Source organism: Stomoxys calcitrans, chromosome 3 (assembly GCF_963082655.1).
Source record: "Stomoxys calcitrans chromosome 3, idStoCalc2.1, whole genome shotgun sequence".
Lineage (NCBI taxonomy): Eukaryota > Metazoa > Arthropoda > Insecta > Diptera > Muscidae > Stomoxys > Stomoxys calcitrans.
In genome coordinates, this window is record NC_081554.1 from 89,452,680 (window position 1) to 89,471,298 (window position 18,619).

General features: G+C 40.3%; 2 protein-coding genes across 10 annotated transcripts in view; both read left to right on the forward strand.

Annotated features, from left to right (window-relative positions):
• Positions 1–3,745: 3,745 nt before the first annotated feature.
• LOC106088707 (actin-binding protein WASF2) overlaps positions 3,746–18,619 on the forward strand; it is a 74,681-nt gene continuing 59,807 nt past the window's right edge. For 3 of the 9 annotated variants that reach the window (XM_059366151.1, XM_059366155.1, XM_059366157.1), the window contains exon 1: positions 3,746–4,812. The gene's annotated coding sequence lies outside the window, so the exon portion shown is untranslated. The remainder of the gene's footprint in view (positions 4,813–18,619) is intronic. The other 6 variants (XM_059366158.1, XM_059366159.1, XM_059366152.1 and 3 more) reach the window with 5 other exon arrangements.
• Positions 12,669–17,906, forward strand: LOC131996060 (uncharacterized). Its single transcript, XM_059365505.1, has 2 exons — positions 12,669–16,748; positions 17,064–17,906. The coding sequence occupies exons 1-2, from the start codon at positions 12,669–12,671 to the stop codon at positions 17,904–17,906; spliced, it is 4,923 nt and encodes a 1,640-aa protein (XP_059221488.1).

Below are 18,619 nucleotides of genomic sequence, written 5' to 3' on the forward strand. Positions count from 1 at the left end.
CATACCATCTTATGTCATCGACTCAATGTGTCATAAAACAGTTTCGATAATGTGCAAAACATTCATGTGACATTCACACATAAAAAATAATAAAGAGGAATTAGAAAATAAAGGAAAATGAAAAATAATGGAGCTTGGTGCACAAACGCTGTGTTTTATTCTAGTACTACATAGTGCAAATCACAATTAATCGTTTATTATCTGTTATTACCTATATCGATAACTTAACAGTGCAACTTTGCACTGATATTCTATCCAGAACATTAGACTTGCACTGGATAAAACTAAAATAAAACACAGCAAAACTTTGGAAGAGTGTAATAGGTCCACTATAGGCTTACGTCAATATTTGAGGAATGTACTTATCGCTGTACTGTATAGTGCTAATTACTATTAATTGGATATTGTCTTTTATCGAAAGATATGAATGAAGAGCAAGCAAGAGCTACACTACAAAAAGTAAAACGAATTTCAGCATTTTTCTCACGACTGCTGAACAACAAATACTTGCCACAGAGCACAAAACTATTGGTATACAAGGTAGCCATCAGGTATGCTTTGGTATACCGCTTTCGTACATTGTTCTCCGTTTCCCCTGTGGTAGCCAATGAAATAGAGATCTTTGAGCGAAAGATTCTCGGCAAATGCGTCTATATGTACTACGAGAATCCAACCAATCCAATCCAAGTCAATCCCATGACAGCCGGTTGTACGTACCGGATTGACCCGATGGAATTTTTCATCGGCAAGGGCTGCCGCCTCGGTGTACAATACACTGCTACAACAACAACAACAACAACGAGAATCCAACAAAAAGTTCTCCAACGAACATATATATAAAGCAGCAAATGTACAACCTGTTTGTAAGTATGTCTTGTCATATCAGCTCAAATTTGTAGTATACCTTGAATTCCACGAAAACTCTGAGCTGTACAGATTCTGCTTATCTTTCTACGGCATCATTCAACAATTCTACGATACACAGAGCCTGATTCTACAAAATAAACACTAATAAAATATTATAAAAACTTATAATACTGATAATTAATGATAATTGAGTTTCAATCACCACGTTAAAGTACGTTTATATTGATCACTTAATCCGGATTCATGGTAAAATTAAGAGGTACTGTCATTAAAATAAAAACAAAAATCTACCCCCAATAAATCAAGCAAATATTAACAAATATACACAGAACATTTCTTTTAAATTTTTCCACTGATGTGTCAATGTCCATATCTTTCATATCGCGCTTCACTTTCGCAAAGTTCATCCTTCTACTTTTTTTTAGCAAGTGATTGCTATTGGTCATCTTCTCGCGAAGTACTTTCTCCTGAAAGGCTATAGCATTGTCGTGCAAAAGGTCCGCATATATTGCAGAGCCAACCTCCGCAGTCTTGAATGTCGGTTTACCATCTTTGTAGCAGAAGAAATTAGAGGAGGTATAAAATCCTATCCCTATCCGTTCATGCATTTCCCCACTTAATAGCCTTCACATTAAAATCTTCCGACACCAAGGTCGGATTTGCCAAGTTCCTCGTCATAGCATCGATAGAATTCAGGATCGCCGAAAACGTTGTGCGTGGTGTCGTAGGGGGTATATATACTGATACCAATTTCATATTTCTTTTCAGACTATCAGTATGGCCCCTCCACCAAATCCATTACTCCTGTTCCTTGCAATAGTATTGTAATTGCCAACATTACGAATACGATTCTTATGCAATTTTACTACTTTTGGAATTTATTGTGGAAATAATCAGGGGTTGACCCTATCTGCTGTCCTACAGGTTCTCTAGCCTTGTTATTGGTATTTCTATTGATAGCCTGGATAGTCGGAAATTACCTGTCCACTTCCTCATCTATAATATTAAATTGATTGGAAAATAATGAGGCATACCTTATACGAGTTTCCTTATAACTCAGGTCATGTGATCAAGATGTCTTTCACCTTCAATTCGGAAAACACCCTTGCCAGGGCTAAAATGGTAATCGGTCTTCTGTTTGCGTCCTTGTTGATCACGTCCACGTAAACAATGCAATCCCCTTGATGTCCAGCATCATATCTACAATAGGTTCGATTCTGGGCATATACATATTTCCCCAGCTCTCTCCTCTTGGCTCTTGCCACCATTAGGCATCGACTCACTGCCTCATTGTCACCGGGCAACACTTTTAATTTCTCTATCCTCATTTTTATGCTTAAGTCTTGGGCGATCTTACATTGTCATCGCCTTCTCCACTTTCCATACCCATGTTCTTCATTCCATAGCTTCACTTCTTCCTCGGCCTCAGCCTCTTTAAATCAAATCTATTAAGGAACCACACTCCAATGTTGAGAATAGGCAAAAAAAAAACTTTCTAGACTTCAAGAAAAAAAACGCTAAAAACGTGCTCCCAAAATGGCTCTCAAAACTCAACTGTACCCAAAAATTCGCGTACTTTATTTTTACCAGCAGAAGAGAGTGGGAAATAGGTGAGATTAAGCAACATTTTCAGAGTTTGCAAGATTCTGCTGGAGGTTTTTTTCCGGCAACAATTTGCAGCGTAGAATAGATGTTTTTTGAAAACCAGCTGTTTTATTCAAATAAATGGCAAAAGAGAATAAAGGCTGTTCTGTCTCCTGCAAATTTTTACTGGAAAAGTACGCGAACAGACCTCTTACAAGTGCTTTCAACGAAGTTCTGTATATAAAGGGTGATTTTTTTGAGGTTAGGATTTTCATGCATTAGTATTTGACAGATCACGTGGGATTTCAGACATGGTGTCAAAGAGAAAGATGCTCAGTATGCTTTGACATTTCATCATGAATAGACTTACTAACGAGCAACGCTTGCAAATCATTGAATTTTATTACCAAAATCAGTGTTCGGTTCGAAATGTGTTCATTCACCGTAACGTTGCGTCCAACAGCATCTTTGAAAAAATACGGTCCAATGATTCCACCAGCGTACAAACCACACCAAACAGTGCATTTTTCGGGATGCATGGGCAGTTCTTGAACGGCTTCTGGTTGCTCTTCACTCCAAATGCGGCAATTTTGCTTATTTACGTAGCCATTCAACCAGAAATGAGCCTCTTCGCTGACCGGTGAATGAACACATTTCGAACCGAACACTGATTTTGGTAATAAAATTCAATGATTTGCAAGCGTTGCTCGTTAGTAAGTCTATTCATGATGAAATGTCAAAGCATACTGAGCATCTTTCTCTTTGACACCATGTCTGAAATCCCACGTGATCTGTCAAATACTAATGCATGAAAATCCTAACCTCAAAAAAATCACCCTTTATTACCGAAGCATTCTTATGTAGAACATATGGCCACGTGCAGAAATATATCTATTTAGAAGGGTAAAAATATTAAAACAAATTATTTTACAATTGTGTGCACAAATTTTAATAAATTATATTTGACTGCTATGTCCATACATGTTTTGCAAACTTTAAATATAAATTTTATAAATATTTGCACCTTTTTCCTCGTATTGTTTCGACAGGTTTGCACATGGCGTTTACGACTCATGGCAAACAAACAAATTTGCAATGGAAACATTTTTGCGATTTATATTTGCCCTTCACGGATTGTCTATGCAGTACTAAAATAAAACACAGCAAGTACAGTTCTAAAATAAAACACAGCTATTATCCATTTCATAGTTAATCGATTTCAAAACAGTCATGGGTTACGAAAAATAACATCTCTGATTAGACATTTCTAGCCGTCTGGCAATGCCACTAATACTCACGCCTTTTTCTGCACACGAAAAGTTCACGTCTTGTTGAAAAAGTCATGTCGGCGTAAAAAAATTGTGTGTTTTCCAACAATTTTAAAAAGTTCTGGATAAAACTATTGAAAATATTAAAGGTGAATTAAGCTACAATATTTCGGATATTAGAAATACCTAGAAAAAGTGATTGTTTGAGAATAGAGCGTGGTGAAGTTGTCAAGGGAGTAAAAGTGGAACCTGCAGTGGAGGTGGGGGCAATAACAAGATGAGATCAAATAATCGATGATGAACGAAGTACACGAAAAAGATGGAGAAAAAGTAATGAAATGTGAATACGAATACAATCTCAACTGCACCAACGAAATAAGACATACAACTAAATCAACTAAATGTAAAACAAAGCATTAGAAAATTTGGTCAATAAGAAAAAATATCACTCCATCTAGTTGAAAATATTTAATTTCCTTAATTAAAAATTTCCAACAGTATTTTTTCTGTGTGCGTGCAAAGATTTTTTTCAAGATATATATTTTGCTTCTATACCATTGTCTTGCAAGTGAGCTAGTGAGTGTTGGGGCTTTTTTAGTTTTTAGAGCTCACAGCCTGCCCGGGGTGGAGAAGGTGAAAAGTTAAAAAAAAAGTGTGAATTTATATTAATCCATTAAGCTTGAAGAGAAAAATAAAAAAAAATGTGAATACTTAAGATAAATATATATGAGTAAAATAAAAATATGTATTGATAAAAAACAACGGCAACAAAAAATTAAATAAATAACAAAGGTTAAACAAATAAAAAAAAAACACACACACACATTGGAGCACCTGATCAACCCATATTTGTTGAAAAAAGTTAAGGAAAAAACGAAAATTTCTGCTGGTAATTACTCCACCACTCACTTTACAGTTATTTTTACAATTGCTGAGAAAAGTGTCTTGCGATAAAAGTAGGTGCCGCCGTTGCCACCAACCACTTCAAGCAGAAGTCATTCACCCACACCACAAGAAAAAAAATTGATTTTCATCGTATTTTCCTGAAACACACCAACACTAAGCCTCCAGTCAGCAGTTTTTGGCCAAAAAGGTAAGAAGCTGCAACAACAAAAACACATCTTTTGGTACTACTTTCAAATGCGTTAGGCGTTGGTCGTCCTTTTTGGCACAGCCTAAAGTTCATGAAGTCCTTTGGCACAGTGGAAGGGGCCTCAAATGCCTTCTAAATTCGTTGCAAGAAATATTCGCCACGCCCCAATAAAATTAGCAAATATGTAGTTTGAAATATTTTTAATGCTGCCAATTGCTCATAAACATTTAACAAATATTTGTTTTGCCTTTTCGTAATGAATAATAAACTAGATCGTATATGTATTGTCTGCGTTTTAAGAGTATATATGTGTGCGGGTCGAGTGAGTGAGCATAAAAAGATAGAGAGAGAGAGAAAAAGAGAGTGAGCGAGTGAGAAAATGGGTTGGGTGGAAAGCAGGGGGTGCTTGCAAAAAAACCTTCAATGCTAAACGTCATCAACTTTTGATGGCTGACTCGTTATTTATTCTATCTGGAGGGAGACCTACTTTTCCATGACTGCTCTTTGATGCTGTAACATCAAATAGACTATGAATAATATTTTGTTGTATTTTTATGCCCTCCACCATAGGGGGTATACCAATTTCGTCACTCCCTTTGTAATACATCGAAATATTCATCTGAGATCCAACAAAGCATTTATACTCTTGATCGTCTTGACATTCCAAGTCGATTTGCCCATGTCCGTCTTTCGAAAGCAAGCACGCTAAGTTTCGAAGGAATAAAGTGTCTTCCTCAGGGAAGGCGTTCATTTCCTTCTTACACTCCAAGACCGTTCGTGAGTTTAGCGTCCTGGTTGTTATTGCCCTAATGAATAGTTTACTGTCCGTAAAGATGTTTACACTCGACGTTAGCACCACACCACCTCGTGCATTCTGTGATGGCCCTGAACTCTGCCTGCAGGGTCGTATTATGGTCAGGCAGTCCTGCCCCTATCCTCATCAATTCTCCCTTCGCCTTAAGTCTCATAACCGCCGTGGCTGCCTCACACTTAATCTGTATGTCTATGGGGCGGATATCAAGAATAGTTCCCAGTGCTCTGGTGGGCGAGGTCCTCATCGCTTCGCCTATGCCAAAACAACATGATCTCTAAACCTGTTGTATTATACTTACGTTGCACTTTTTTTCCATTGCAGTCCACCAAACTACTGAGGCGTAAGTAAGTATTGCTTTATTCACCCTCCTGTAGAGACAGTGGACTATCCTTCGATTCACGTCTCATTTTGAGCCTATGGGTCGTCTACATAGTGTCCAACATCTGTTAGCCTTCTTGGTTCGCTCCTAAATCTGACACAATTCAGTTTCCTGTCCAAGATCACTCCTGAGTATATTGAGGAAACGTGGTGCGTTAAACTGGCCCACATTCGTCTTCCTCATGAACAGGCAGATATCAGTCTTTTCTGGGTCGACATTAAGACCACTATGTCTGGCCCAGTCGTATGCCATCTGTAAGACCCATGTCCTCTACAAACCTTGCAGTTTGGACATGAGTTTTCAAGAGAAATTTTTCATCTTGGCGTCGTCATTAACACTATGAACCTGTTCTCAGAAAAGCTTCCAGGTGGCACGTTTTTCCCCTTTGATAATTTTATTGTATTCTTTGAGTCGTGAGTAATATATTCCCAATAAACTTTCGCTTTTTTGCGACGTGCTCTGTTATAAAGTCTGCGGACTGTTGTTGTTGTAGCCACATTTTCATGTGATGGTGGCGATCCTCGTCATGTTTCTGTAGGTGAGCAACCTCGTTCCGGTCCAAAGGACCGATCGCCACGGGATCATGGTGGCCATTGGTTATATAAAGGCGCCTATAACTCGCCTTGTCATATCGAGCATCATAGGCACTCAGTATTTGTGCAAGAGCCGATGCCGCTCAGCCGCTCACTACGACTCTGCTCTCGATACCGCTGATTGCCCGCGATTGCCGTTGCAGCTACTCCGTATGGAGCATTCTATCCAAAACCTGGTGACGCGCCCCGTAGCTCGCAGCTAAGCTTCTGGTGACAGCAATAAAGACCACACAAATAGGAGCTCAATGTTCCAGCCTGTGTGGTGTTCACAGCTATCCCGTGCCGGGGACTGCGGACTGCTTTCCAAATATTGCGAATCTCCCCGATCATTCAGAGGTTTTCTTGGGCTGCTTTTCTTTCAACTAAATCCGTTAGTGGTATTTTTTTGCAGAAATCGTGGGATTTGATCCAACCGAAATTAGCCCGTTTCTACCAGTTCACTGACCACATCATTCAAGATATTTTACATCTTTAGCAAATGTTTAGGAAGTGCGAGACAGAAATAAGGCATATTTAAGGCTATAGGCAAATATGACATGATTAGGTTCACATATTGCTTAGATAGAGGTCTAAATAAACTTCTGTTCCAAATTGCTTCGAAATCGGATGACATATATTTATTTTATTGACCCGAGACCCAATATCAAAAGATCGATCTGTATGGTAGCTATATCCATATATGTCTTGAGAGTTGTAATATAACTCACCAATCCCAAATTTCAGCAGAATCGACTGAAAAATAGGTCTTTTATAGGTCAAACCATTAATCGCGAGATCGGTCTACAAGGCAGCTATATAGAAAACCTAACCGATTTAGCACATATTGAAGCCTTTCGGGTCGACGCAGTCCGATTTAAGGGCGTGGGCGAAAAACACGTATGTAATACTGTGGAACAGTGAAACAGTCGGTAAGACGGCAAAAATCCTATGGGATGATCCGGATCGTGAGAGGACGAGGCTTTTACTGAAAGCAAGTAAGAAGAATGTCAGTATAGCTTTCATAACGGGACACATAGGACTACGAGCTCACTTATGCAAAATCGGTGTGGCAAGTGATAGCATGTGTAGGGCATTTGGGGAAGTTGATGAGACGTTGGAGCATTTCCTATGTCATTGCCTGGCTTTCGTGACTAACAGACACCGGTACTTAGGTGGGGACACGAAACCAACTTAGAGGAGTGGTATGGAAAACAATTAAGGATTTTGTAACTAGCACGGAATTCCTAACTTAAAATTTTCTTTTTCGAGATTACTTTTTAGTTTTTAGAGCGCACAACAAGCCGATGGCTGGCATAGGTGTATGCCCATAGTGGCATGGGGCGGATTAATATCTACACCATCTTTTCAATCTAACCTAACCTAGCACATATTGAGCATGGTTGGGCATGCACTCAAAACTAGTCATTGTTTCAAATTTAAGGGAAATTGGATAAGGGAAATTGACTTCCAGAGCCATTTTGTGTGCTCTGGAAGTCAAATCGGAAGATACGTATATAGGACACCTATTGCAAAATGTGAACCTATATGGTCCATTTTTGGGTCTAAGTCTTCTATAATAATAAAAAATATCTGTGCCTAGCTTCATCTACCTTTGCTAACTCGTTCTATTTTTGGCCAACTTTAATATAAACTCACGACACTGTGCGGAGCATTCCACAATCCCCAACCTGGGGACGTGAACGGTAGTTTTTAGCTGAGCTTCCCATGAACACCACACAAATTTCCAACCTACAACACACAAATTTCCAAACTATTGACATATATCTCTTGGGTATTTTGCAATTATCTCATTGATTTTACATCTATGCCCTCGATAAGATTTTGTACATAATAAAAGGCTTTTTTGTTGTTGTTGTAGCAGTTTTTTGTGTTTTGTCTTTTGTCTGCTTGATTCTGTTGTGTGTCAAGACCCAGGAACTCTGCGACTAAGATGGGGTGCGTCCTTAGGGATCTGGATCTAAGTCGAGTGGGTCTGGCTGGCCAGTTAAACAGGTGACGTTTATCGTGTAGTCCCTGGTTACAATTGGGACATACGTCTTGCACGTCGGCATCAATCTTTGCTCTGTAGGAGTTGAGGCGGCTGCATCTGCCGGAAAGTAATTGAGCCAGAACTACTCTGGTTTGCCGGGGGAGGTCAATTTCTTCAGCTGCAATGGGAGGCGGTCGCTCTCCAAGGACTACATTCACCCGGTAGCTACTTACCGTATCTACTACCGTGTCTGCATGAATGTTGTCTAGACCTACTTGATATGCCGTTTTTCCTTTGTAGTTTGTACATACTATTTTTGACTTCCATGTCCACACTTGGTGAACATAGAATGTCGTGGTTTTAATCATATGTATAAGTTATTCTAAAAATATTGTACAATAACTCGGGGCCAATAAATAGCCTTGTCATATCGAGCATCATAGGCACTTAGTATTAAAGCAAGAGCCGATGCCGCCCGTTATCACACTGAGGCTCTCCATTCAGTGCAGCTTGATGTCCGCGACAGCAATTATGTCGTGCCGGGATTACTGTAAAGGCATAAAGTGGATGAGAGAAAGGAACACTCACTCACAATGAGAGGACCTTTCTTTATCCTCACTCCCTTTGTAGGTGTGTTTAGCTCTCCTTCCAAAGGCTTTTCTAAGCTTTTGTGCCCCGCGGCTCTCTTAACCTATTTTCGTTAGACATTTTTACGTGAACAGATAATTTATTTAAACCGAATCCAAAAGTCTTGCTGCTTTTAATTCAAAGTAACTACATCGCCATCTATTTAAGCCGAGCTTTCATCCTTATTTGTATAGATTTTATTGACTTTTTCTCTTCTCGCTCTTTTGTCACTGCATTTTCAGTCGCTACAGCACATAAGCAACCTTGTTGTTGACTTTTAAATGCAACGACATTGGCTTAATGCATTAAATTTTTATGCGAATGTCCAAAAAAATGCTTTATGATGGAATTGCAAGTTTTACGCAAATTTGCTAAATATAAAGCTTTAACCAAACAAAACGAAGACTTTGTCAATTACTACATATTTGCTTTGCACACATACTGTCAAAAACATTTTGTTATATGTATATGAGGGTTCAACGTGACGCATATATTGTGCTTTTTGCTCAAAAGAGCGTTGGACAGCATCTTGACAATTGACGAAGCACGAAACGTACAGTAAGTTAAGTTAGATCAGGCTAGTTTGCATGAATACCAAAAGTTCGCCTATTTTGTCACACTTTCAAATAACAACATGAGGGTATACTTCAGTCAGACATTTCTGGCCCCTACAGTTAGGCCACCGTGGCGCAGAGGTTAACATGTCCGTCTATGAAGCCAAATGCCTGGATTCAGATACCGGCGTGAACATCAACAATATATTCAGCGGCGGTTATACCCTTACTAATGATGGCTACATTTGAAGATATCCTGCCATGTTAAAACTCCTCTACCAAATGGTGTCGCTTTACCGAACGCCGTTCGGACTCGGCAGGCTCCTTATCATTGAGCTTAAACTTTAATCGGACTGCACTCATTAATATGAGAGAAGTATCCACTGTTCCTTAATATTTATGGGAAATTTAGTTTTTAGTTGCGGATATTTTTTTTATACGAAAAGTATTTGTATAAGTTTGGGTTTTGGGTTTGGGACATTGATATCAATGTCATGTCATTTATTGTTGTTGTAGCAGTTTATTGTGTTCTATCTTTCGTCTGCTTTATTCTGTTGAGTGTCAAGACCTAGGAATTCTGTGACAAAGATGGGGTGCGTCCACAGGGATCTGGACAGTTAAAAAAGTGACGTATATAGTGCGGTCCCTGGTTATAATTGGGATATACATCTTGCACGTCGGCATCAATCCTTGCTCTGTAGGAGTTGAAGCGGCTGTATATGTCGGAACGTAATTGAGTCAGAACTACTCTGGTTTGCCGGGGGAAGTCAATTTCTTCAGGTGCAATGGGAGGCGGTCGTTCTCCATGGACTACATTCACCCGGTAGCCATTTACCGCATCTGCTACCGTGTGTGCATGAATGTTGTCTAGGCAAGTGATAACATGTGTAGGGCATGTGAGAAAATGACGAGCGTTGGAGTATTACAATTTGGGGGAGCGGTATGGAAGAAAATTAAGGATTTTGTAATATGGCATGGGGCTTCGCTCTATCTGTTGAAATCACGATACAGGCTTTAAAAACGGAGATAATTAGCTAAAACTTTGCACAGATTCTTTTTTGTTCATAGGGAGGTAAAGTTCGAGAAGATGGGCTATATCTTGACATTGCTCCCATTTAGTCCGATCTGCCGATTTATGATCTTAGGCCCATTAAAGCCACATTTATTATCCGATCTTGCTGAAATTTGGCAAAATCTTTAGCATTAGGCTCTTCGACATTCGTAACCAGTACGATCAAGATCGATCTACATTTGCAAATAGATTCAATATAGACCGATCCGCCGATTTAAGGTCTTGGGCTTGTAAAAGTTTTAGGCATTAATTTTGTTATAGCTGCCATATAGACCGCATTTATTACTCGATTTCGATGAAATGTGGCATAGTGAGCTGTGTTAGGTTCTTAAATTTACATGTCCAATATAGCCCAGATGTTTTCATGTTTGAATATACCAGCCAAAAAACCGATCTCCCGATTTATGGTCTTTTGCCCATAAACGGCACATTTATTATACGATTTCGCTCGTTTTATATTTGGATAAAGCTGACATATATATCGTTTTCCCGATTTTAGTCTTGGACCATAAAAACTGAGTTTGCTGAAATTTTACACAGTGAGCCGTGTTAGGCCCTTCGACTTCTATATCTGGATATAGCTGCCACAGAGATCGGTCTCCCGATGTACGGTCTTGAGCCCATAAAAAGCGCAATTATTATCTGATTTCGCTAAAATTTGGCATAGTGGTAGGCTTTTCGACATCCGTGCCATCGACGTATATTTCGACATCGACGTATATTTGCATAAAGATGCCATAAAGACCAATATTCTTCATTCCCATGGCAACCGGTTGTACGTACCGGATTGACCCGATGGGGTCCTCCATCGGCAAGCGCTGCCGCCTCAGTGTACAACACACTGCTACACCAACAACAACAACCAATATTTTGTTTTACAAACTTGAACAGTGAATTGTATTTATTAGATCACTCAACGTCCGTGCCTTGTTTGGTCCAAATATATATTTCAATATAGCGGCTATGTGTTCATAAATGTTGCATTTCTCACCAGATTATGATGAAAGGTGGTTAAAATATATACTCCAGATGGTGGGTATCCGAAGTTCGTTTCGGCCGAACTTAATGCCTTTTTACTTTTTTTTGTAAATAACAATTTGATTTTGACTAAGGTTTTGAGGACCTGGCAACCCTAACCTTACCTAACCTACCAACAACTTTTTTTTCAATCAAGTATGCTACGCAGTATTTCCATTATGGCTAGCTAGTGCGTTTATTCAGAAGTGTGTGGGCGAAAATAAATCATTTTTTAATAGTTTTTGTAACTTCATGCAAAAAATAACTGCAAGTCCGGCCCTGTTAGTTTGGCTGTTGCTCATGCCCAAAAATTGTTTGCAAGTTATTGTTGCTGTTTTGTGCATCATCTCAATTTTACTACCTGCCTAAGAATCTAAGTTCGCATGCACTTTCACACACACGCCTACGCATGTCTGTCTGGTCGCTGTCTAGCCGCTGTCTGTTCCATTAGATTGGGGATGCACGTTAATGTATGTGTGCGTGTGTGTACATAAACCTTTTTTGTACATGAAGCCTTTTTTTATACATAAAAGCAGTTGCATTTTTGGTTGCAATTGCATTTTTAGCTTTGCATATAATTACTAGTCTTTCTCGTTAGCAACAAGCAAGTCAATAAAGTGGTTCAATTCGGAACTTAAATTAGTTTGAAAGTTTGTTGTTGTGTTTTATTTTTTCGGATCAAAAAGTCTGTAAAAACTATTACAGACTCAAACATTGGTGACCCCGACGTGATCTACTTGGTGATCACTAGAAAAATATTATCAACTCGGATAATATTTGTTTTATATTCAAAAGTTGTTTGTGAAAAAGTTTAAATTGCCACGAAAAAATATGCCAGACACAGAGCCTACCAACAATACAAGTGATGGCGGAAATTCAAAAAATTTATTGCCCTACATGACAAAAATTGCATCAATGCTGAAACAGTTGGGAATGTTGAAAAAATCCCTTACAACGGCGCAGCTTAGTGAATATGATGAGGCAGATTTGTCCGTCCGTCTTGACTATGTAGAGCAGATAGGCGCCTCATTCGAAGAGGCTCAGTCAGCATTGGAAGAGATGGTAACGGCCGAAATGGAAAGTGAAGAAAGGATGAAATTTACCGCCTTGTATTTGGATGTCAAGGCCAAATTGACTCGACAGATGAATTCCATCCGTAGATTGGAATCAAATCCCCGGTCTTCGACTGTGCGCCAATTTTCTGTTGATGGAGGTCCATTTTCTGAAAATTCATCCTCGACACGCAAAACACGCCTACCAGAGATCCAGTTGCCAAAGTTTGGTGGAGCTTATGCTGATTGGCTGAATTTCTTTTCACTGTTCTCAACAATTGTCGACAGCAGCGCAGAGCTAAGTGACCTGGAAAAATTCCATCATCTGCGCTCAAGCTTAACAGGTGCCGCCTTGGACACAATTTCATCGTTGGAGCTAAACGAAAGAAATTATATGGAAGCGGTAAAATTGTTGAAGAATCGTTTTGATAATAAATTGTTAAATTTTCAGACCCATATAAAGGCCATTTTTTTGCTGAAAGCTGTGGAAGTTTCCCCAGCCATTGGTTTGCGCCAGCTTAGTGACAAATTTAATTCGCACCTGCGAGCCATGCAGACGATTGCCAGTAGAGACCAAATTGCAGATGGGCTCTTAGTATATTTAGCTGCCACTAAAATGGATAGAGATTCCCAAATTAAGTGGGAGGAGAGCCTGGCTGTGAATGAATTGCCGTCGTGGCAGTCCATGTCAAGTTTTTTAGAGCAAAGATGTCGTATGCTGGAAAACTTGGAGAATTCCGTGGTTTGTGCCGGCTCTATTCAGCAAAACAACAAAAAGCAATCATTTAAAAATCGCCACGTACATGTGGCCTCTGGAAGCTCTTCTCCTTTGTGTGCTTTTTGTGATTCAATGGACCACTACATTGTCAATTGTCCACCTTTCAGCAATCTCTCCCCATCTCTTCGTTTCAAAGAGGCAAAGCGTTTGAAATTGTGCCTCAATTGTCTTCGGAAGGGCCATGTGTTAAAAAAGTGCAATTCGGGCTCTTGCAGGCAATGCTCTTCAAAACACCACACAATGTTGCATATGGACCAAACGCCGTCAGCCCAGCCATCTGTTGTAGTGGAACCATCTATATCCCAATCAGTTCTTGTTTCGTCAGCTGATTCATCTGGAAGGTCAGCAACCACGGGTGGAACCGTCCTGTTGGCAACAGCTATTGTCCTCGCCAAAAACAAGTTTGGGAATTTTGTGCCGTGTCGAGCAATTTTGGATTCTGCATCCCAGTTGAACATGATTGCAAATCGTTTTGCAAAGACTCTTGGCTTAAATTGTAATCGAGTCTCAGCCACAGTTTTCGGCATAGGTGATGGAAGTATGCTGGTTGAAAAATCTGTTGATTTGGTTGTGAAATCATGCCATAGTGATTTCACCACTTCGTTCGCTGCCATGGTGGTACCAAGCATCACTGACTACAAGCCAAAAATAAATCTCGATGCCTCCAACTGGAATATGCCCAAGAACATTCAATTAGCAGACCCTGCATTTAACAAGCCGGATCATATCGACATGTTAATTGGTGCCGAATTGTTTTTCAATCTGATGTCAGTGGGGCAAATAAAAATTGGTGTCAACCTCCCTGTTTTACAAAAAACATTATTCGGCTGGGTCGTAGCAGGTGGTAGTTTTCAGCCATGTAAATCCTGGTCACTTGCTGTGTCGTATTCCGAGCTTGAGGAAGAAGAAGAGAAGCTTTCAACCGTCGTCAAATCCTTTTGGGAAATCGAGACCAACTTTGTTTATGATGAATCCAGATCTGACAATGAACTCTACTGCGAAAATCATTTTCTAACCAACTTCGTTCGTTTGCCTTCTGGGTCATATTCTGTTCGGCTGCCGCAAATCGAAAGCAGGGGTGTCTCATCACTTGGTGGTTCCTATCAGCGTGCATTACAACGTCTAATGTCTTTGGAAAGAAAGTTTCGTCGGAGTCCAGAAATAAAGGCTCAATATACAACTTTTATGCGTGAGTATGCCACATTAAGCCATATGTCGTTAATCGCGCCACAGGTACCCGAATCGAAGTACTACTTGCCACACCACTGTGTCCACAAGTTGGACAGCACATCGACCAAACTTAGAGTGGTTTTTGATGGATCGGCAAAAACCGCAACTGGGCTATCATTAAACGATATTTTGCATTCCGGCCCTACCATACAACCAAAGCTGTTCAATACCTTGGTGAGGTACAGGTTCTTTAAGGTGGCCCTTAGTGGAGACATTTGTAAAATGTACAGGTGCGTTCGAGTGTCACACCCTGACGATTACCTCCAATGCATTCTGTGGCGAGAGAACGAGGCGGATGATATCAAAACCTATAAACTGAACACAGTCACCTATGGTACAAAACCCGCTGCATTCCTGGCTATCCGTGCAATGCATCAACTTGCAATCGATGAAGAAGAGAACTTTCCACTGGGTTCCAAAGTGGTTCGACGTGACTTCTACGTAGATGACATGCTTTCTGGTGGCAATACCATAGCAGAGGTCGAAGAGATAAGGCATCAAGTAACAGCTTTGCTTAAAAAGGGCGAATTCTTGATTCGCAAGTGGTGCTCCAATGATCCAGATGCCCTACGGGATGTTCCTGCAGAAGACTGTGAAACATTGTTAAAATTTCATGACGGTACAGATGTCACCAAAACTCTTGGGCTCACTTGGGATCCCCAGAGTGATAATTTCATTTTCTCTTTTACCCCCATTGATGACTGGAAGGTGGTGACAAAGCGGTCCATTTTATCTTCGATTGCCCGCCTTTACGATCCATTGGGTTTGATTGGTCCAGTCATTACAAAGGCAAAAATGTTTATGCAGCATCTGTGGAAACTCAATCTTCAATGGGATGAAAGCTTGCCTCAATCACTACATTCATTGTGGATTGAATATATTTCGAAATTCGATCTGATGCACCGTTTCACATTTCCACGGCATGTTTCAATGGCGTCGGCATCATTGCAGATTCATGGTTTCTGCGATGCCAGCTTGGCTGCTTACGGCGCATGTGTCTATGTGAGGTCCCAATTCAACAGCGTCATTAAATCTGAACTTCTGTGCTCTAAATCGAGAGTTGCCCCATTGAAGACGCTCACTGTACCAAAACTCGAACTTTCAGCTGCATGCCTTCTAGCTGAGCTGATTGATACTGTGGTGAAATCTCTAGATTTTCACTGTGAAATCCATTGTTGGTCCGATTCGATGGTGGTGTTGTCCTGGCTTCGAGAGCTGCCATCCAACTTCAACGTTTTCGTTGCCAATCGAATTTCTCGAATTCAGTCATATGGGACTCGAATTACCTGGCACTACGTTCCAACAAAACTCAATCCAGCAGACATCTTGTCGAGAGGTGCGACACCTGGGGAGCTACTCCATTCATCACTGTGGAAAGGTGGTCCAAACTTCCTGCTGAATGAAGCATCAAGCTGGCCTGATACTGCAAGTTATGTGGATGACTTACCTGAGCGTAGAAGACATGTATTGTTGACGACCTCTCTTACTGATTTGTCGATACAGTGTAAGTATCGCAATTCTTTTTTGAAAATGCAACGAATTTTTGCGTATGTTTCTAAATTTGTATATTCCAAATTGAGTGCCCATACCGAAGTATTAACCCCTGACGACATTAGAGCTGGTACTCGCCTCCTGGTTAAAAACATTCAGCTTGTACATTTTTCTGAGGAATACAAGGCGTTGAAATCAGATAAGGAAATTGCATCGTCTAGCAAGTTGTATTCGTTGGCACCTATTATTGATGAGTTTGGGTTAATTCGAGTTGGTGGGCGTCTCCAAAACTCAACCCTGGACTTTGATGCTCGTCACCCCATTATTCTGCCCAAAAAGCATCCGTTTACTGCATCAATGGTGATGCATTTTCATCACAAGCTACTTCATGCCGGAGCTCAGTGTTTGCTGGCTGCAATTCGACAGCAATTTTGGCCAATCGGAGGACGAAAGCTGATAGCTTCCATTATTTCGAAGTGTGTCCGATGTTTTAGAATGAAGCCGAAATTGCTCCAAAACGTCATGGGAAATTTGCCTTCAGACCGAGTAAGGCCAAATAGAGCCTTTCATACAACTGGAATCGATTTTTGTGGGCCATTCTTTTACAAGTCGGAGGTGAAGAGCCGCCCTCCTGTGAAATGCTATATTTGCATATTTATTTGCTTTTCAACAAAGGCAACCCATCTCGAGGTTGTCCAGGATTTATCAACACCTTCATTTTTGTGCTCGCTTCGACGCTTCGTTGCCACGAGAGGCAAACCCAAAACGATTTGGTCAGACAATGCATCAAATTTTGTGGGCGCAAAAAATGAGTTGGATGAATTAAAGCAGATGTTTTCGAGGCAATCACATCTAAATGCCATTCATGATCAATGTCTTGATGATGGCATTGATTGGAAATTTATTCCACCCAGATCCCCACATTTTGGTGGCCTCTGGGAAGCGGCTGTAAAGTCTGCTAAATTCCATTTTTATCGAGCAGTTGGCCTAAACAAACTTACTTTCGACGAGCTACGCACACTAGTCTGCCAAATTTCTGCAATCTTAAACTCTCGTCCATTGTGCCCGCTCTCCGAGGACCCTGAGGACCTAGATGTATTGACGCCTGGCCATTTTTTAGTGGGTGGTCCACTTATTTCAATACCCGAGCCGAATATGTCATGGATAAATTTCGGTCGTCTCAACAGTTGGCAAAAGGTATCGGAATTGCAACAGATTTTTTGGAGAAAGTGGAGTACGTCCTACCTAACGCTGCTACAAGAGAGATCCAAATGGCAGGCTCAAAGTGACAATATATCTGTTGGTGCCATGGTCGTAATAAAAGATGAAAATTTGCCCCCACTAAAGTGGCAAATGGGACGAGTGGAGGAAACTATAAAGGGCGAAGACGGAATAGTTCGAGTGGTGAATGTTCGAACAAGTAGCGGAATCTTTAAGCGAGCCATAACCAAACTAGCCGTACTGCCGATAAGTGAATCAGTTGAAGCCCCAAGACCTTCAACGGGGGGAGGATGTTAACTGCAAGTCCGGCCCTGTTAGTTTGGCTGTTGCTCATGCCCAAAAATTGTTTGCAAGTTATTGTTGCTGTTTTGTGCATCATCTCAATTTTACTACCTGCCTAAGAATCTAAGTTCGCATGCACTTTCACACACACGCCTACGCATGTCTGTCTGGTCGCTGTCTAGCCGCTGTCTGTTCCATTAGATTGGGGATGCACGTTAATGTATGTGTGCGTGTGTGTACATAAACCTTTTTTGTACATGAAGCCTTTTTTTTATACATAAAAGCAGTTGCATTTTTGGTTGCAATTGCATTTTTAGCTTTGCATATAATTACTAGTCTTTCTCGTTAGCAACAAGCAAGTCAATAAAGTGGTTCAATTCGGAACTTAAATTAGTTTGAAAGTTTGTTGTTGTGTTTTATTTTTTCGGATCAAAAAGTCTGTAAAAACTATTACAGACTCAAACAAATAAATGTTGGGCTTTATTTCTATATGTATCTGCAAATTTTCTAATTATTGCTTTATTTTTTTAAGGCACTGCCTGTATTAGATACACATTTCAACTGAAAAAAATAGCAAATCCGTATTCGTCACGCCAACCATGAATGGGTTTTCGCATTGACGTCTACATCTACATGTATGTATGTATGTATGTGCGTATGTACCACCTTCTTGTACTACATCTATCTTTCTACCACTTTGACTTGTACAATAACAGCCACTACAACTT

Coding starts and splice junctions, on each gene's coding strand:
- LOC131996060 (XM_059365505.1), top strand. CDS start 12,669: ATGCCAGACACAGAGCCTACCAACAATACAAGTGATGGCGGAAATTCA. Junction 16,749..17,063: donor ATCCGTTTACTGCATCAATG/GTGATGCATTTT, acceptor TTTTCAACAAAG/GCAACCCATCTCGAGGTTGT.